This window comes from Sipha flava, unplaced genomic scaffold (assembly GCF_003268045.1).
Source record: "Sipha flava isolate LNK unplaced genomic scaffold, YSA_version1 77_pilon_pilon, whole genome shotgun sequence".
Taxonomy (NCBI): Eukaryota; Metazoa; Arthropoda; class Insecta; order Hemiptera; family Aphididae; genus Sipha; species Sipha flava.
Genome location: NW_020273617.1, coordinates 2,146 through 24,344, shown reverse-complemented (window position 1 = coordinate 24,344; position 22,199 = coordinate 2,146). Strand labels below are relative to the sequence as shown.

Genomic DNA, 22,199 nt, shown 5'->3' with positions numbered 1-22,199 from the left:
CGGTCGTGCAAGACAACAGCAGAACCGAGATAACGGCGATTGCGACGACCGCATTCGTCAACGTTTGTGGGACACGGTAACGAAAACGTAAACAATAATAGTAATAGTAATAGTGTAAATAAAAAGAAAAAAATATATATCCTTAATCGGTCCCGTGCGGTCGACGACGTTAGCCGCCGCACGCCATGAAAGCTCTGGTCGACATGTTTTTGTTCCTGTTCAAATCCAAATACCGACGGAAACGGACGGCGACAGCTGCTGCAGCAGCGGATCTCGCTCTGCTGGCGTTAGTCCTGGCGTCCGTGGCGTATTGCGAACCGGAATCGTGCAAAGACGTCGAGTGCGTGAACGGTGTCTGCTTGAATGGGACGTGCCTGTGTCATGACGGATGGCAAGGGAAACTGTGCCAGTACTGCGGAGGCAAAGTCAAGTGAGTTACGGACTGCGTATGACGAACTAGACGTTGAGATACTGAGGTCTTGTGCTTATTAGAACCTCCCAGTTTGTCCTTGCAATATGGGTCAACTTGTTATGAATTATCGAATCACACACTGTTGTTGACAAGAAGAGTTGTTCGATTGTCAGTGAATACAGGTCCTCATCCATTCTGCTAGCGTATATTCAAAACAATAAAAAATTGTTGGTCTTAAGTTATTCAAATATTTATCAGTTCTATAAATCAATTAATCCCTATTCAATTTCCAACTCATATTTGCATTTGAACATAGTTTGAACTGATTTAACTTTGGTATAAAACATCTTGGTGTAACTTATTTGTGTGGCCTAGTTTTTTTTTCTTCATATAAATGTATAAATATTATTTCAAATTTATAGGTACTCAACTAGTAAATAAGAATATATAAATTTGGTAATTAGAAATGATTTATTTACAATATTGTTTTATTTAATTTAAATATACTTATTATAACTTAATTAGTCTTATTAATAATTATAAAGAGGTATACCAAGTGAAAATACATTCAATTTTTTTTACATTTAATATTTATTTGTAAGTTTTTTATTCATCACACATTATTGTTGTAAGTTCTAAAAATTATATTCATAAAGTTCAAAGAAATTAAATAATGGTAGTTTTAAAGAAATAATAAATAGTAAAATGTCCATTTTAATTACTTGGATAAGGGATGCTCAATTTTTAGTGTTTTAGCTGAACAAATGGTAAATCTATTTCTGAATTTATATAATTATTAACTTCATAATAAATTAAATAATTTATTTTATTTTACATTATCGTATTCCTATAAACTTTTTTTGTTTTTAAAAACTGTGATTAAACTTTCATATTTAATTCATATATAAAACATAGCATTGCTTACTATTTAATTATGATTTAAATTTTTTTTTAATATTAAATGAGAGTTATTTAATATTACTATGAAACTTTTGGCATAAATATATTTACATTGTTTCAACAAAGTATTTAGTTGTTTATTGTATTTAATGCATACTAAAAATATAAATATTCATTTTAAAGAAATTAAATATCAAATTTGAAAAGTCATAATATATGTATAAAAAATACAGTACCATAAATGTATTTACCATAAAAGTATACTGATAAGTTTGCAAACCTGTAAAAAAAATATTTAGTTAGTTATATTCTCAATAATCAACTGAAGTTATACTTATATATATATTGTTTTTTTTCAATTATAAATCAATGTTGTCATTATGAAGTACTGAATATTTAAATTTTATAATTTATTTTCTTTAAATAACATAATTTTTCAGTTGTTTTTATTGTTATTGTTTTATAACACTAATTCGTAAAAACAAAAGAATAAAACTGGGATTATCTTTGATTTTCGATGTAAAATAAAATATTTAATAAAGTTAAATTTAAATTTTATCCTGAAATGAAATTCAAATTAATTTTTAAATCATAACAACTTACTTGTTAGGTACATTTTTTTTACACATCATGATTGTATATGGCCTGTATTTATTACCAAAATAATATTTTTTATTTATTTGTATATAATGTGATAGTAAGGTACATACAGATACAGGTGCATACACATGGGGGGGGGTTTAGGGGTTCAAACCCCTACCGAAATTCAGGTTAATGATATTAAATATGTTTTTATATAGTAAAATTGGTATATAGATTATATTATTATGAAAATGTACAACCTAAAACCCCTCCCAAAATATTTTTTTGTGTACGCGCCTGTACAGGTATACAATTCACAAAAAACAAATGAAAATAAGTTGAAAACAATGATTTGATAAATACAACAATTGCTCATTGATAAAATGTTAACGATCATAGTATTATGACTTATCCACAATCGCATATTATTGTCAATAAAGCGTAGATATTTATAGTCCGTTATCTATTTAATTTTACTAACCGTATAAATAACGACAACAAAAACTATTATTGTCTTGATCGGCTAAATATATTACACTCGCTGCCCGCCACATGGATTTGCCATTTTTTGTCATTACATCCAAATATTCAAAAATGGAAATTAACGTGATATAGCTATACGGTTGACATAAATTAATAAATATTTTACATTTTAGAAATTGCTAATTTAAATATTGGATATATTAAAAACTAAAAACTATTAAAATATATGTTACAACTGATAAAAGTAGCTTTGTCTATTAATTCATACATTTTTACGTTTTTTAAATCAAACAATTTGTACTTTCATTTTTGTCGTTTTTCATCAGTTGTTTTGATGAAAAGTTAATGAAAAATTAAATGAAAAATTAAATTTGCAGATTGAATGGAACTTCTGGTTATATATCTGATGGTATTGGTAATTACTCAACTGATGTGAAGTGTAGCTGGTTAATAGAAGCAGGAAATTCTACAAACTCCACAATAAGACTGCATTTTGAAGAATTCATTACTGAGTGTGGTTGGGACCATTTATATATATATGATGGGGACAGTGTTCATTCTCCACTTCTTGGTGTTTACAGGTTTGTAATATTTACGTATTTATGTACACAAGTGTATGAATTTATACATAAATTCTATCAACTATTTATAAAAATTAAATATTATCCAAACACGTTTTTTTTATCCTAATTAAGTATACTTTTTTAGTGGCCTTATGTACTCAAAAGACTACTCATTGCACAGTGTACCAGAAATAGTTGCTCATTCCGGATTTGTTTTATTACATTTTTATAGTGATATTGCTTATAATTTGTCTGGATTTAATATTAGTTACAGGTATTTAAAAAAATTAATTAACTTAACTTGTATGCCTAAAATAATTAATTTAAGTGGTGTTAACCTATTTAATAATTTTCATAACATAATAACATGAACCGCATGTTCATTTTATCTTTGTAAACAGAATTTAAATATAAAAAATTTCAGTTTAAACACATGTCCAAGTACAACTTCTTCTAAAGAATGTTCAGGGCATGGTATTTGTATAGACTCTGTATGTACTTGTGATGCCCAATTTACTGGTGAAGCTTGCCATATTCCAATTTGTCCAAATAAGTGCACAGCCAGTAATGGAGTATGTGATCAAGAACAGCATCGCTGTATCTGCAATCCAAAATATAAAGGTAAATTAAATATTAAAAGATTTATACTCAATTTAATATTAATAATTATTAATTATACTTTGTGTAGGTGATGACTGTAGTCAAGTAGCTGAACATGGTTACTGGGAAGTAATTAAGACTAATGATTTTATTCCCCAAGGATCTGCTTCTCACACTGCTGTTGTGTGGCAAGATTCTATGTATATTGTTGGGGGTGAGTCTTTTAAAAAAGGACACATGCTGTATGTTTATGATTTCAATGGTAAGTTATTATTAAATATTAGATTTAAATGGTAAAGTATAATTTCTATTATGTGTTAGGTCATGTGTGGGAAACTCCTCATGTAATAAGCAAAACAGCACCGACTATACGATATGGACATTCTTCTGTGCTATTTGGTGTACGTATAATTTCATCTTAATAATCAGTATAATAATACAACTAATTGTGATAAAAAATTATTGTTATTTTTTTAGGATAAAATTTATGTTTATGGCGGTGTTAAAGAAGATGGAGTAGTCTGTAATGAATTGTGGGCGTATGATATAAGTGCAAAATCCTGGGAAAATGTCACAGTTAATACTGGATCATGTGAAAGCACTCTTATGCATATCGGTTTCACAAATCAAGATTTATGTGGACCATTACGTAGTGCTGGGCATACAGCAACATTGGTACCACCTTCAATTATATCACCGTCAACTTCATCTGGATCTGGTGGTAAATTAGTGACAGAAAGAATGATTGTTTTATTTGGTCATTCCCCTACTTATGGATTTTTGAATTTTGTTCAAGAATATTATTTTGGTATGTCATTAATATATATATAAGTATATAACTATAAAATTTTTATAGTTATTGTATCTGTATACATTTTATTTTATAGGCACTAGAGAATGGGCAGTTGTTAAAACTAAAGGTTATCCAGTGAAGGGTGGTTATGGTCATAGTGCAGTTTGGGATTTTGTAACTGAACGCATTCTTGTATATGGTGGTTATGTGTCCATGAGCCCTCTGCAGTCAGCTTTGTCCTCAAATCTTTATGCTTATGATCCTTATACTCATACATGGTAATTATTAAATATTAATATTAATTTTATCGTTAATTTTAGATTATTGTTACAATTTTTTTTTACTTTGTTAGGCTATATTTCATACTACCTAGAAATACTTTGTTAAAACATTTATCAAAGATAAAATTATTCTGGTTACAATAATTAACAATTTTTATTACTTAAAATATTATATTAGAATGTAATTGTAGTTTCTTAGTCAAGTAATTAATACAAACTTTTTTTTATAATTTTAACTTAACACTTAAGGATATTAAGTCTAAGATAGATGTATTTTATGGAAATATTTTTTATTAAAATAATTTCATAATTTACAAATAACAACTTTTTTTAGAATTTAGGAACAAAATTTAAGCGTAAATTCAGTCAATGATTTTAATTTTTATGTGTTAGGAAGTTTCTAGTGTTGAGAGAACATTTATTTGTTATGATTTTGACACCTGTTTTGAATAATATAATATCTATTTATAATACAATTTTTAAAATAGCAATTAATTTTTTTTTTTTTATATTTGTATTTTTTATTTCTCTAATATCTGAATTATAATTTAAGTTCTGTAATTACAATAATTTTTAAATTAGTTAAATTTAATCTTTACCTCATGAATATTTTATTTTATAGGTATCTTATGAGTAATGGTCCTAGTGGAAGATTTCTGCATAGTGGTTCAATGCTAGAACCTCTTGGAGGTTTAATGTTGATTTATGGTGGAAATATACATAATGAAACTGGAATAAATTTGGTACCATCTAGTGGTCAGTGTTATACTGCACAGCCATTGTTGTATGACACTTATTGTGATTCTTGGACACAAATGACATTGCCTTCCAACTTGTTCACTAGTCTGATGCGATTTGGACATTCTGCAATAACATTTGAAAAATCCATGTATATCTATGGTGGTTTCAATGGTCAAATGCTTAATGATATTCTCAAGTAGGAAAAAATTAATTTTTTAATATTTTGTTGACACTAATCACTTTAACAACCTTTTTTCCAAATACAGATTTACTCCTGGAAATTGTTCATCAAATAACATGATTACTAATTGTTTAAACAGTCGTCATTTTGGAGTCAAATGTATGTGGGATAATGAAAAAGGTATCTGTTTACCATTTTCTGAAATCCCACCAACAACACCTTCTTTAGATTTTGAAATGACATATAGGTAATATATTCACTTCTTAAGTAATAATTAAAAAAAATGTTATACAAATATTAAATATGGTATGTATTAAAAAAAAAATGTAGTCGTTGTCCAGAAGAAAGTAAGTCTCAAGTCAGAGAAATATATATTCAGTGTAATCATCAAACTACTTGTGAATCATGTGTCCATACTCATCGTTGCGGCTGGTGCCCTTTGTCAAACTCCTGTGTTCATGATATTGAACAGTGCACTGCAAATAAAGAAGATATTCCATACAGCATAGAGCGTGTAAGTATATTGTTTGTATATTTAGTGTAATTATGCCCTATAGTATTGTATATCTTATACTTAATTATGATATTGTATTTGTAGCCTATAACATCTGGTTATCAATGCATAAAAGACAATACTGATATACGTTGCAATCATCTTCATTCTTGTCAGTCTTGTGTTACACATACAGGATGTTTTTGGGATTCTAAACTTGATGTTCACATGTGTAGACCAAACAACTATTCCATACCTTATGAATTGAAAGTTTGTCTTTTTTTTTTTTTTAATTTATCACTATTTTTATTTAGTTGACAGCATTTGATAATTTCTTACTATTATAGTCACCAGTTGTATGCGAGAGTATTTGTGACCATTATACTGAGTGTACAAATTGCACAAAAGATGAATGCATTTGGTGTCAAAATAATGAACGATGCATTGATAAGAATGCGTATACATCTTCATTTCCTTATGGTCAGTGCAGAGAATGGACAACAGATGCACACCGCTGTCGAGCTTCTCCTGGTAAGTAATTAATTATACTATTAAGCCAACTTACAAATTATAGTTGATACAAATTTATAATTTGGTCTATAATGTACAATATAAAGTTTACTGGTTGATATATATATATATATTTTTTTAATAAATAGATAATGTCTTATATTCAATGTTGTACAGTCCATAAAATTACAAGACAGCTTAGTAATTTAGTATGAACTTTAGTTGGAATAAACATAAAGATATAAATTTATGTTTGTGCTATGTGGCATAATACATATTTTTTTTTAAAGAAAATTTACAATCTGTACAAATAAATAAATTACAATGAGCAAATTTGATAACAAACAGAAATTAAATTGACAAGAATAACATGTTGAGGAAATAAACCATTGGTAACACCTCTTTAGTTTAATTGATTTCAACACCTTTTTCGTTTAAGTCTGCGAGGTGAGTTTTTAGATAGAATAATGGTAGACATTTGTGATATGAGTAAGTTACTATCTGTGTTTGAATGTTGATGGAAGTACTTATACATTGTTTTAGCTAGTTCGGTGTTAGTTGTTATTTTTAAGTCATTATCTAGAGAAAGATTTGAAACGTACCAGGGAGCATGTGTTAGTAGCCTCAAAGATATTAATAGAAATGTCTGTGTTGGTCTTATGTTAGATGGTTTTGCAGGACTCCATATTACTATTTCATAGGACCAAACTGGCTTTATAATTGTTTTATAAATGAGTAGTTTATTTTGGAGTGATATTTTTGAGTTTAGGAGAGGGCGGAGGAGATGAAGTCTATTGTTTGCTGATTTTTATTTTTCCTTTAAATGCGGTCACCATGTTAATTTTTTGTCGAATGTTATACCTAGGTACTTTATTTCAGTTCGAACAGGTATAGGGATGTTGTTCATTATTAATTAAGGACATTCTTCAGGGATCTTTTTAAAGTAGAAGTAACTTGAATTTTCATGAGTCAATTTTGTTTTCTTGAGTCTGGAGTGAATTGGTAACTTGGTTGTGATTTGCACTGGTTACTAGAATAACAGTATCGTCAGCGTATGTGGCAAGGAAGGTGTTATTTGATTAAGGAACATTGGCTGTAAACAAGTTATATAGATCGGGAGACAGATCACTACCTTGTGAAACTCCGGCATAAATTTGGTGGGTGGACAATAGATCATTTTCTTGACGTATGACAAAAGATCTATTTTGTAAATATGATTTCATAATGAGATAGTTTGGAGCGTGCATGTAATGTTTTAATTTGTATAGAAGACCTTTATGCCACATTCTGTCAAATAATTGAGCTATGTCTAAAACGAGTCCTGAACAGTATTGTTGATTTTTCAGGGCAGTTGAGATTTCGTTGGTAAGTCTATGGATTTGATGAATAGTTGAATGCTATTTCGAAATCCGAATTGGTTCTTTGGGATTAAATGGTTATTTTGGAGAATAAGACGTCATAGTATTTTTAAAAGTGCCTTCTCTTATAATGCAGATAATTGTTTCTTGCATTAATGGTTCTTGAAAGTATCGGAATTCATTGTGTTGTATGTCAGAAGAGATAAGAATTGCGGTTCCAGCATCAGCAGAACCATCAGGATGGTTGGTTTTATATAGTGAGTAACCGAATATATTAAAATTTGAATTGTTTATGAGATGAGTTTCGGTTATAAGGGCTATATTGATTTTTTTTTTTTTATAGAGTAAAAGTAATTCATTTTTGTGTTGGGACACGCCGTTTGCGTTCCATAGAAGTATGGTTATTTTGGAAGCGTTGATATGATTGTTAATCATTTTTTAAGAGAACTTTGTTAAAGACTGTTTTAATTAATGTGATTAATGGATTGAATATTAATTTGAGTTCATTTATAAATTAGGTTAGTCAGCTAGTTAAATTTAAAGAGTTACTATTGTTTGCAAAGTTTTAAAACTGGTTGTTTTTTTCAGTATATAAATTTTGTGTGGCTTTAGAGTATATTTTGATAGTTTTGGTTTTCAGGTAAAGAGGTATTTCCAATGAGTTAGGTTCCAAATCGAAAAAAGAAAAGAGTCAATGGTCATTGTGTTTGACATTGGAGCACGTTAACTACTTGAATAGCCGAATAACTATGGGCTTTTAGATCATTTTTTATGAAGTTTTTATTAGTTGTGTGATGTAAATTGCGAATAACTATACGGAATGGTTTTTCCTGTTGGGTTTGATATGTATGAAAATTAACATTTTTATCCTTTAATAGGTATATAACTTTTCGATATGAGTCAGGAGTGTGTAATTGTAATTTTAATTAATTTAAATTACTTTTACAAATAAATTCATTTGAACAAAAGGTTTTTTTTATCGCATCACAAAAACCTGATTATTCCATATTAGATTTAATAATTATAAGTGGTGGTATATGGATTTTTGTTTCATTCTAATTAGAATTAATGTGATTAGTTTTCATATCATTATCTACTAAATTACTTAAGGCAGAGTACCCATTAAGTTGTTTAAGCTGGATTGAGGTAGATTTTTTTAGTTTGGGAGATAAACCAGGTGAGGTGTTAGGTCTTTCATTTGTTTTTTGCAATTGCGGTCCGGCTATTAACTAGTCGTCGTTGTCATTATCCGGTTCATAATATATGTGTTATGTACACCATAGTATATTATATGATATTATATTATTATTATTATCTTTAATATGTATTTATTAATATGTGGGGATAAATGCTGACTATGCATTTGTCCATTTTATACGTACACGCTTGTCCCTAACCCGGCATCGCGTTGTCAGTCGTGTAACAGCTAAGCAACAGTGTATTCATTTCTTATGAGTGTATGAATATTTAATTAACGACTCAATAAAACAGTGTATTATTTCTTATAATAATTGTGTAAATTTATAACCTCCACGTTGACTTCCAAAAGTGTGAACTCAAAACTTTACTTGTGATCGGTGGAATTAACCGAACCTATCGCAAAAACTGATCCTACAGACATAACCGAGCGGCTCACGACAACTGATGGCAGTGGTGCTCTTTTGGAAAAACAACATAAGGAAGCATTTACGAGAGGACGGCGAAAATATTCCAAGTCTTCTCGCGGGTGAATTCACACTTATGTTATTCAAACGACCACTTTATACACGCACGTATATATACAATTGTGTATGTGTGCATGTAGTTGTGACGTATTAATATACGCCATAACTATTCACAGTATAATTGTCGCCGTTCAGAGTGACAGGAAGTCTCATGCTCACACATAGATATATAAAAAGAAAAAAAAACGCTGACGGCAATTTTTTTTACCTGTCAAACACAAACACGGAGGCGCTCGATAATATTTACGAGCACGCCTTCTCACACTTAATTAGTTTACTACTGATAGAGGCGCTAAAAGAGTAAAATAACACAGTGACCTACTCTTGTCGAAAAACTAACATCAGCAGTACATCGAATTATACAATACAATACAAAGTATACTGTTAAACATATTCACGCAATAATACGTAACAAATAATTACGTATATTGATAGTGTTAATAATAATTCAAAAGAGGAAGATAAACCTACTGCGTATTGCATGTGGTCTCCGCGCCATCAGATTCGGAGCTAGAATGTTACCGAAGAAACTTTAAGACTTCGTAGGATCGACATCGGATCATTAAGGACGAAGACACTCAAAACCAACGTTCAACAAGTTCCAAGGGAAGAGGTGATCAACAGACAATCGACCGTCTACTATACACATACTTGTCAGATATCTCGTAATATTGTAAGTTTTATTATACGTAACTGAATGTATACAATTTATTTTACTTAAATAATTTTTATTATATAGTATAAGTAATTGGGATTGTATCATTAGCGTTAATATAATTGTAGATTAAATAGGTTATGTCAAACCCTGTAAGAGGCTTAACCGAATTTAGTGAAAACAATTCTGCTGTTAATAACCCAACTATAAATAAGCCGGTAACACGCGCATTCGCGAGAGAAAATTATATAAATTGTAGTGACGATAAAAATCTAATTGATATTTTGAAAATTTAAGTATGGCCCAACCGACATTATCACTAGAAACTTTAATAAAATGTATACCTAATTTCGAAGGTAAAAAGGAGGGAGACATATATCAATTTTTAAATGCTTGCGATTTTGCAATGGAAAACGTAGACCCCTCGTTAAAAACTGTATTAGTTCAAGCAATTCGGACAGAATCGGGTAGTAAGGCTTTTGCTTTAACGCAAAATAGAATTATAATAGATTGGGTAGGTCTTAAAACATTGCTTAAAGGTTCGTTTTGCGCGCAGAGAACACTCTGGTATTTACTTGAATTGAACTCTACACGACAAAAACCGGATAAATCAGTTCAGGACTATGCGACATGAGTAGAGAACCTTCTTTGCGAGCTATGTAATATTAGTGTAAGCGGAAAAAGTACAAAAGCTGCAACTGCCATTCAAGATTATATTAAAGCTGCAACTTTGACCACCTTCGTCGAAGGCTTTGAACCGAATTTAAGACAAACTATCAAAGCGCGCCATCACGCTTCGCTAGAAGAGGTCATCAAAGATAGTTTAGAGAAAGAAAAGCTACTAAGATCGAACCTAGATTCAACGTTTCTAAAGGATAGACAAGGGAAGAATATAGTTTCTAAATATTGTTCAATATGCCGTAGGACTAATCATAATACTGCACAGTACAGATTCGCAGAGATCAATTCGTTTTCAACGGACACAGGTCAGAAAAATTATATACAACCGGCGACACTAAGTACATCTGTACGTAAAATATCCTGCTCATTCTGCAAAAACAAAGGACAGCATAGACGAATGCTTCAAAAAAAGGAGAGCGGATAAACAGAGGAAGGATCGACAATCAACCTTCAACGCCTGGAAACGATTCGAGACTGAACGGAGAGGGCATTCGTTCGGTCAAGGACGTAAAAATAGTAAGCCCAAATCAGACAAACTAATTCTTCAATTCACACAACTTAAAAATAAACATATTACATGCTCATCTCCACAAAGCACCACAGATAAAGTAAATATGTTGGTGGATACTGGAGCAGATGTCAACATAATTAAAATCAATGCACTACGAGATGATGTTCTAATTGACAATAATAGAAAATATCAGCTATAGGGTATTACCAATGAAAGTAAAAACTCTATAGGTGTGATTCCTATGGACGCGTCTGCAGACGCGCCGTGCCGCGGCGCGATTCAAGTCCCAGTCGCGCGGTCGATATTTTGGCCGCGCGGTTTGGGTACGGATTCCTATAACCGCGCGACTGCTGCCGCACCGCGCCGGACCGCGACGAACCATTTGCTGCAAGTCTGCGTTAGCAACAAGACGTATTTTACAACAGCTCATTTTACAATATCTGTTTCTTTTTCAAAATGTCTTTAAACAAAAAACAAAAGTTAATTTTAAATTTAATTATTTTACAAGAAGTAGATGAAGAATAAACAATTGTTAATAAAATAATGTTTAACAATTCTAACAAAGCACATGAGATATTTTTAACTAGGAAAACAGAAGGTGTCTTCAGTATACTCATCGAAAAACATTTGTGGAGAGAAGGATGTCCACTTACTAGTTCTACTAATTTTACGTCTTCTTCTGGAGAAAACGTAACTTGTGTTAACCATGACATTTTTAAAAAATTATGAAAAAGTGTATAATAATATGTACTAAACAATATGTATAATATAATATACATAAACACACAGCCACGCGCGTCCGCGATTTGATTCCCTTCGGAGCAGTCGCTAGATCGCGGTCGCGCGCCGCAGCGATTGTCATAGGAATCGGTTCCATCTATAGACAAGTAAACTAGTGCAACGCGGCTGAGATTTGAATCGCGCCGCGTCTGCAGACGCGTCCATAGGAATCACGCCTTATCGGTTCGACTCCGTTAGATATATTAATTGGAAACAAAAACTTTGGAACAGAATTTTTTGTGGTGTACGCAGAATTTCCTATAACCGGAGATGGCATTCTAGGCAATCCCTTTCTTACGGAAAACCAGGCAATCATCGACGTCGGGAAAGGAGAACTTTTCGTTTCCGATGGGAATAACATGGTGCTTCAAGCACGTTGTGAAACTATTTTCCCTGCCTATGTAAATAACTAGGAAATGGAATACAAGGATATTCTGATTCATGCGCAACCGACACTGATAATATCTCTTGCAGCAATGTATTAAATCAAGTTATTGATAAGTGTTATCAACACATCAGACAATCCATGCGAATTGGAAATATCATGTCTGGATAAGCTTTACATACGAATTAATCAATGAAGTCTCCATAAAAACTATTTCTCAATCAACACAAATCATTTCAAATTCTTCGAATAGAATCGAAAGATTAAAAATCACATTACGTACAGAGCATATGACAATTGAAGAACGAAACACTATTCAAGAACTATGCTTTGAATATGCCGACATATTTCATTTGGAAGGTGATGTAATGACATGCACCGATGCAATATATTATGAAATAAAAACTCCTAGTGTAACACAACCAACATATCAAAAACCATATAAGCTACCATATGCCCAAAATGGAGAAATTGCTAAACAAGTGGAAGAAATGAAACGAGATGGTATAATAACGCAAAGCAACAGCCCGTGGAACGCATCATTATTGGTGGTGCCGAAGAAAGAAGATGCATCGGGAAACAAGAAATGCAGAGTAGTTATGGATTCCGGAAATTCAACAGTATCACAGTAGGTGATGCTTTTCCCATGCCTAACGTGACGGAAATACTCGATCAATTGGGGAAGGCCAAGTATTTCACCTGCCTTGACAATGCAAGTGGATACCACCAAATACCCATACACTCAAAAGACCGGTTTTAGCACGGATGAAGGACATTATGAATTTCAACGGATGTGTTTTGGGTTGAAAGGGGCACCAGCCACTTTTCAAAGAATGATGAACCGCGTCCTAGTGGGTCTTAATGATGTGAAGGCATTTTTCTATCTCGTTAATGTAATAATTATCGAAACATCTCTGGAGGACTATCAAACTCAACTGAAAACTGTGTTTGAACGGTTCCGACAGTTCAACCTAAAGCTTCAACCGTCGAAATGTGAATTCCTGAGAACAGAAGTTGCATACTTGGGTCACATAATCACAGATGAAGGTGTTAAACTTTATCCCAAAACGACTAGCTGTGTTGTACAGTTTCCTGTTCCAAAATACGAAAAGGAGATTAAATCTATCCTTGGTTTAGCCGGGTATTACAGACGTTTTATCCGGAATTTAAATCAAATTGCTAAACCACTAACAAATGTACTTTAAAGGATGCCAAATTTGTATGGACAGACCTATGCCAAAATGCTTTCAAAGAATTAAAGCAGTTATTATCGCAAAAAAATGCATGAAGGGAAAAGATAACTTTATTAAATATAATCTTAGCACAATACGCATATGAAACAAAAACATTAGAGAATATTGTCAATTCAGCGGTATAAGGTTTTATTCACTTTAGTCTCTTTGATACAGATGTTTTAATGTGACAACTTAAAGAAATAAAAATGCTACTACCCGTAGGACTAGGATTGCCAATTGAAGTTAATAAGCCTAGATTGTTTGAACTGATTCAGCTAGCCTCAACCAGTGTTGTATATATTAAAAATGTATTAATTTTTATTATTACGATTCTGTTAATCGATAGCTACAAATTCTCATTGTATAATCAGCTACCGTTACCATGTCCCATACAAAACAACATATATGGGATAATTGATTCCAATATAGAATACATAGGCATAGAAAAATCTTTTCTATATTATGTATAACTAACCCGCAACTATCAAATTGTAAAAAATACTCTAACACTTTTATACGCCCGTATGAACAGCAACTACACAATTTAGAAAATAATTGTGAAGCAATGATATTTCGTAGTTCTCAAAATTTACCTAGTTATTGTAATCTTAAGTATATCAAAGTAGATGTGAATATATGGTTTAAGTTAGGAAATAGTAATTCTTGGCTCAACGCAGCAAATAAGACTAAAATACATATAAGATGTGAGGACATTACCTCAACCATTATAACCATAGAAGGCACGGGGATATTTAACTTGGATAGTAATTGTGAGGTACATACTGATGATAATAAAATTCTCATTCCTACAAAAATAATCACCTCGAAAGTCGATAAAGATTTTGCTCCTAAACTGAATACTTCTTTGAAATTCCAAGGTTATATCAAAATAGCTAATAAAATTTCTAGCAATGCATTTTTATACAAAGAAAATAAAAAATTCAAGAAAAATCTTGTTATATCTCTAAATGATTTACACACAATGTTAGAGGAAAAATCAGAGAAAGAAACAACTTCTAGTATATTGAATTATTTATATATAATAAGTATCATGATAATAGTCATCAGTGTGGGCTCTAGTTTATTATTATTATATTATAAAATCAAAAATATATTACATTGTAAGAAAAAATTAGAAGATGTCATAACACCAAAGGTATATGAAGAGATAGAATTAAATGAAAAAGCGGCTTCTCCACCTGGAAAATCTTTTCCCAAAATTATGTAATGGACAAATATTTTCCATTTAGCGCTGGGGGTGTTATATACACCATAGTATATTATATGATATTATATTATTATTATCTTTAATATGTATGTATTAATATGTGGGGATAAATGTTGACCATGCATTTGTCCATTTTATACGTACACGCCTGATCCTAACCCGGCATCGCGTTGTCAGTTATGTAACAGTTGAGCAACAGTGTATTAATTTTTTATGAGTGTATGAATATTTAATTAATGACTCAATAAAACAGTGTATTAGTTTTTATAATAATTGTGAGAATTTTTAACCTCCATATTGATTTCTAAAAGTGCGAACTCAAAACGTTAGAATTGCACAAACAATCTTATCTAAAATTTAAGATGAAAGTGAAAATGAAAACCCAGCAGAAATAGTTCTGTTAAATTAACAAATTTAAAAAAAAATATTCCCAATTAACAAAAACTTATCACTAGTCTGCCGTTATATTTTCAGGAAATTCACAATGTAACTACTACAAGACTTGCGTGGATTGCCGAGACGATCCAGAATGTGGTTGGTGTGATGATGGGTCTGGCACCGGTTTAGGATCATGTATGGCGGGGGGAAACACCCCGCCACAGTCGTGTTCTCAAAATAAATGGTATTTCACACACTGCCCGAGTTAGTATAAACATTGGAATGTTAATTTTTTGTTTTTTAAGTATTACAGACGATGCGCGTATTATTTATTGCAATAATAATATCTTATCGTTTATTGATGAATAATTTTTTTGAAAATTGTTTACTCTACGGGGCATTTTTTTTTCGAAACCAAAATATTTCATTGTTGTAGAAAAAATATCAAAAAAATTTGCAAAAATTATAAGTTTTTGAGATTAAGAGATTCTGAAATTTGAAATATTTTTATTTGCTTCTTATACAGCCAATATCTCATTCAATAAATTATCTAGATTATCACTATTATGATGCAGTAGAAGATTTAGAATGGGGTAATTACTAGTTCCTGGTTTCGAACCCTTACTATTTTCTTCAAGATTTTAGAATTCTTTTTCCAATTAATTTGCATTTATATATATATATACACACACTTTAAATTTTAATAACTGCAATTTCATAGAAAAATTCTATTCAAAATATCCCTCGATTTGCTATGGAAAACTACGTCTGGTAAAATCTTACAGTGAAATTAATGTAATTTAGTTATAATTATCCATTACCGATGCCTCCTTATCGACTGTATAAAAGTTTTCTCAGACAATTATCAAAATTATATTCGTGAAAAAATTAAAAAAGGGCAAAAATGTTCCTTTTGGCATTCATGTGGATTTGAACTTGTAGATTTCCTTCTCTGAACCTTTCCATTCCACCATAATATTAATAAATTATGCGCAGTGCCGTAGCAACCAAACATTGCGCCCGGGGTGAAACTTCAAAATGCGCCTTTATGTATTATTAATTTAAAAATATTATGCTTATTAGATTTAATTTTCAATGATTATTTTAATTAATATGAAGGATGTTAAAGATTTTGTAAACAAAATATACGGCATTGACCGTTGTAATTTTTAATTCGTTTTTTATTTTTGCATTCTCCCAGGAATTGCGCCCGAGGCGTAGGCACCTTTCGCCACCCCCTTGCTACGGCCCCGGTTATGTGTTGGGATTATTAGATAAATAATGGGAATATCAAATGTATGTAAATTTCAAAGCTAGATAACTCAACAATTAATTATTTTTCCCTATTTTTTTCTATACCATCGTTTTTGACTTGAAAAAAAATAAACTGTCTCATAAAATAAAATATCCCAATTTGTTTTAAATTAATTATCACATACCGAATAGTTATTCCTAATAGTTGATTCTAGAATAACTAAATATATAACAATTAATCAAGCGATAAAATAAATGATATTTTAATTTAAGTATGTGGGTAACAATTTTCAATTTTTTCTATGTGTGTATCGATTTATTCGTCTACTATCGTTTCTCGTAAATATGCATTACGTGGAATTTTTTTGGCATTTTCAATACACTTTTTTTAACAGAAACGATAGATAATATTTGAATTATAATCAAGCAATTTAGAAAATTTAAATTCCTATAATAAATAATTATATTTTTTGTACTAGTATTGCAATGTAATAATCTTTAAATATAAAAATATGAATATTGTAACATTAAATTTATGTTTACCGAAACATTTTCGAATCTTAAATGCATGTAAAAATAATAAATTGAACTCGTTGGTACAAAAATATTTGTTTTCTTGTCGTTTCGATTATATTAATATGCTTGTTTACTAATTACACAGCTTGCCAGTGCAACGGCCACAGCACTTGCATGAACAATACTGATGTGTGCATACACCCATGTTCAAATAACACAGAAGGCCAAAACTGCGAGACGTGCATCAAGGGTTTCTACGGGAACCCAGTCAACGGCGGTGAATGTAAAGGTGATTACATTTTAATTCCATTCGTATTTGCAACTATGAATAGTTGCAATGGATCATGGTTAGGTATAATTATTAGTGATAATGTTACCAACGATGGATAAAAAATTAAGTGTCAACTCCTAGTTCAGTGAATCCTTTATAACAATAACCGTTTAAATTCTTTAATTTTGACCTCATAATCGATATTTTTTAGAATGCCGGTGCAACAACCAGGGTAATCATTGCAATCAAGAGAATGGTAAATGCTATTGTACGACAAAGGGGATAATCGGAGACAATTGTGAAAAATGTGACACGAACAATCATTATCTAGGAGATCCGTCAAATCACGGTTCCTGTTTTTGTAAGTATTTGGTGTAATCCGAATGCTACAAATTGGGAGAAAAATTTTTTTTCTCAAAGATAAAATTAAACGCGAGTTATTTGTATGTACATTACAGTGTATAATAATTATAAGCGATTTGAATTACACTTATCTTTATTTATTTTAAAAATGATGTTTTTTCACAACATACTTTGTTGTTTCTACTTATCAAATACAACGGAATCTCTATAACCTGAAATTCGATAAGTTTAAATTCTTGATAAAATTTAAACACGTTTAATATATTTGATAACATTCTTTTCGGTTTCAACATTGTCTTTTTCGTTAGACTTCAAGTTATTGGAATTCTATACCAAGTAAATTTTTAACTTTGTAGACGATCTGACTATCGACTATCAGTTCACGTTCAATCTGTCAAAAAAAGACGATCTGAGGTTCACTCAAATCAATTTTCAGAATTCCCCGTCAAAATCTGATGTGGACGCCGATTTTAGCATCACCTGTTCGGTGATGGCCAAAATGAACATCACCGTCCGTTCAGGTAAAAATACTGCGTTATAATGATGAATATTTAGTTTTTAGTATACCTTAGTTATTTAATGAAAACAAAATAGCAGTCCAAAGGTGATTTTTTTCATGTAGCATCAATATACATTTGTATATTAAAATGAATCATATATTCATTATATTCAATCTTTCATACACGTGGTGCAATGTGTTCATTATACATTATTTACAATTTAATAATTATTATTTAACTATTGGTGTGATTTATAATGTAATACATTTAAGTAATGTATCTCCCATAAGATAAGTAAATAACAAAAATAATAGCCTACTTATAAGTTAGATGATTGGTCATCCAGATTAAAAATTGCAATACTGTCATTTAATTTTGTTGTTTAAATTATTTATGTTTAATTGTATTTATAATTTTATTATATCTCATATTGTAGCTTATGGTCCGGAAAAGATGCTTATGCCATTACAAAACTGCACCAATTTCCGAACAAGATTTTTAAAATCTGAATACATGTTTGGTACTGACAGTAACATGTCGTTAACTACATTTTACGTTTATGTTTATGATTTTAAGCCTCCTCTCTGGATACAAATATCTTTCTCACAATATCCCAAACTGAATCTTCAACAGTTTTTCATCACATTTTCGTCGTACGTATCATAAATTAATTATATGTATTTATTTTTTTTAAAAATTTTGCAAAACTATATTTTAAAATTGCAGATGTTTTTTATTATTACTATTGGTGGCTGCCATACTATGGAAACTCAAACAGAAATATGATATGTATCGAAGAAGACAGGTTTGTTTTGTTATTTTTGTAGTACTGATCAGTTAAAAAAAATCTGTAGTTTATTCATTTAAACAATTTACACGTCTAGAGCTTAGAATGAGTTATTAGTTTAGTATGTTATTATGCTTGAAAGTTGATAACAAACATTTTTATAAAATTGTTATAAGTAATATTTTTATATAATATCATACTCTGTTATGTTTAGAGAATGTTTGTGGAAATGGAACAAATGGCTAGTAGACCATTTTCTGTGGTTGAAATGGAAATAGAAAAACGAAATACTGTGCATGGTAATCAAATACCAACGATTTCTGTTTCAAATAATTTGAGGAAACGCAAAATTGTAAGTTTCCTTTAAAGTACATTATTGTATATTAATTGAGGTTATATAGGTACTTAAAATAATAGCAATTGTAACAGTTTTATTATATATTGTATTTATCATATGCTAAAAAAAAATATATCAACTTTTGCACAATTAAAATAAATTACACTCAGTAATAAATCAGATTTAAATCTACTATTAACATTTAACAACTCCCAGGTTATTCAACACTGTATTAGATGTTAATTTAAATGTAATCAGTCAGTCTGATACTTAAAGTATTTGTTATTTAAAAATTGATCAAGTACTTGTTGTTAAAATCATATAGATATATCTAAAATTTATTTAAATTAAATTTCCAAATTGTGTTCATCATATTAAAATTCTCATGTGTTTGCAGGATGTACCAAATCCTGTGGCTTTAGAACCATGCGCTGGGAATAAAGCGGCTGTACTTACGTTGTTGGTTAGACAGCCAACTGGCAATGATAGATACACACCTCATGGATACTCAGGTTTGTATATTACTCATGTATTTTAACTAAAGTGTACTTGTACAAAGCTATTGCAAGAATCAATTTTCAATTTATTGGTTTACTTTAGGCCTAGCAATAGCCTCTGCTCTAGTGGTGGTAGGCAACGTTCAGCAATCCAAGACTAATGGAATTGACAATGGTAGTTCTCCATTACCGGGTAAAGAAGATGTCCGTTGGACAGGCAGAGGCTTGAAAGCCAGTCAACATCCGAGCGAAGCACGCATTTAAAACACCTACATAATAGTATAATGATATTAATGGCTTTCCTCTCCACTGGCGGCGGTGGCAATTTTTCTTTTCTCGGTATTACACGTAATATAATAATTATATTGTATAAAAAAAAACCTATGTAACTTTATAATATTATATATAGTCTAACCTGATAAGACTGATGAGATCGTATACACTTGATGGTATGCGGTGCATTTATGTATTATTACTACTACCCACTAAAATACTACTATACTACTAACCACTATTAAAATGCTTGGCAGTAGCTTAAATTTATTTCATATTTTAATATCTTTATCGAATCTCTCCTTATGCTCATTTTTCCTTTATTTGACCATTTGCCCTTCTCCTCATATCCTTGTTTATTTATCGATACATACACATTCTCACTTAGCTTACTCATATAATTTTCTCCTCGCTTGCCCATACACATTCCTATATACATATTACATATAATTATTATTACTATCGTAATTATTGTTACTTGCACCGAAATAGTATTATTATATATTAGATAAGGCTTTTTCGTCGTATTGTGTTGTCATGTGTACCTTTAAAAATACCAGTTTATTTCATAATGTTTAATTATCTTGTGTAATATTGTGTATGTATGATCTTAATTACTATGTAAATTGGAATCATCTAAATGCTAAATTATGATTATGATTTCTAATTTTCGCTTATTGATCATTTACAAGACTTGTACTTAAGATTTTGGTAAGACATGTCAAAGTAATCTGGTGTTGTCTGTGTTTCATTATGCTTTGCACACATAAATGTACAATCGACCAACACATGCGCGTGCACACACACACACAGTATGTATCTTTTGTCAGCATTTTCATTTATTCTATCGTAGGGGGAACTATACTTCTATAATATATAATATATGCATACAACAAAATTGGTAGTATATCTTTTATAGCTAACTAGATAATTTTTTTTTGTCTCCCGTCGCCATTGAGACAAATCGATTCGAAAAATATTGTGTCGGGGACACACAATCGCAATTCATATTCATTTCCAAACATGATATTATTTGAATATATATGATACAGTACACATATAAGTGGTTTTTCCATGGCTTGTTGATCCTTTCATATTAATTGAATCTTTTTTCTGCCCTATTATTTTAATTTTCTTGTGGTAACATGTTACGATTACCACATATGAGTAAATGAAGAGACCTAATTAAAAATTATTTGTCCATCATATTGATTATTGTGTATAATATAATATATTATGTATACTATGACCTCGGTGATGATGATACTATGCGTAATTGTTTAAAACGTTTTTTATCATTTTAGGTAGATTATACTAATTTTTATATGGCATAAAAAATGTTAACATGTATCATAAAATAAATTTATTACGTTCTTATAAGAAATGTATATTGTTAATAATAATAATAATAATAATAATAAATATTTTCTGTGATTTTAGATATGCTTACTTGTTTATGAGAAGGTTTTTTTTTTTTTTAGTTATTATTAATTTATAATTTTTGATTTTACAGACAATATATAATTTTCCAATTATAACATTGATGCTAATTAATATTCATTATTACAGTTATATTATGTTTAGAGTATAAAAATATTAATGTTATATATAAATATTTATTATATCATTAGTTAATAATGTTAATTTTAGTTTTTAATTTTTTTTAAAAATGTCCAATTTTTTTATTATTATTTAAATTATTATTGTATGTCTGTTAAGAAAAAAAACTATTAAATTATATTTCTTTTTTAATGTTAAATATTTGTTTACTTGAGCTAATTACTTATTAGTTGTTAATTATTAACACTAGAGACCCTATTTTAAAATCCTTTATTGTTATATCCATATTTTCGGTGGCATATATTGAATATTTACAATTTACATGTGTACACAATTAGTTGACATCAATATCTATTTTTGTTGAAAC

General features: G+C 30.2%; 1 protein-coding gene across 1 annotated transcript; it reads left to right on the top strand.

The window, feature by feature from the left end:
- The first annotated feature begins 185 nt into the window (after window positions 1-185).
- On the top strand, window positions 186-21,618 carry LOC112692883 (attractin-like protein 1). Its single transcript, XM_025567698.1, has 22 exons — window positions 186-430; window positions 2,755-2,958; window positions 3,086-3,214; window positions 3,365-3,561; window positions 3,629-3,802; window positions 3,862-3,941; window positions 4,018-4,348; window positions 4,428-4,611; window positions 5,237-5,551; window positions 5,622-5,783; window positions 5,867-6,050; window positions 6,135-6,299; window positions 6,377-6,560; window positions 15,571-15,738; window positions 17,390-17,533; window positions 17,727-17,876; window positions 18,235-18,399; window positions 18,815-19,031; window positions 19,105-19,183; window positions 19,380-19,517; window positions 19,900-20,014; window positions 20,103-21,618. The coding sequence occupies exons 1-22, from the start codon at window positions 186-188 to the stop codon at window positions 20,261-20,263; spliced, it is 3,891 nt and encodes a 1,296-aa protein (XP_025423483.1). The 3' UTR covers window positions 20,264-21,618.
- The last annotated feature ends 581 nt before the right edge of the window (window positions 21,619-22,199 follow it).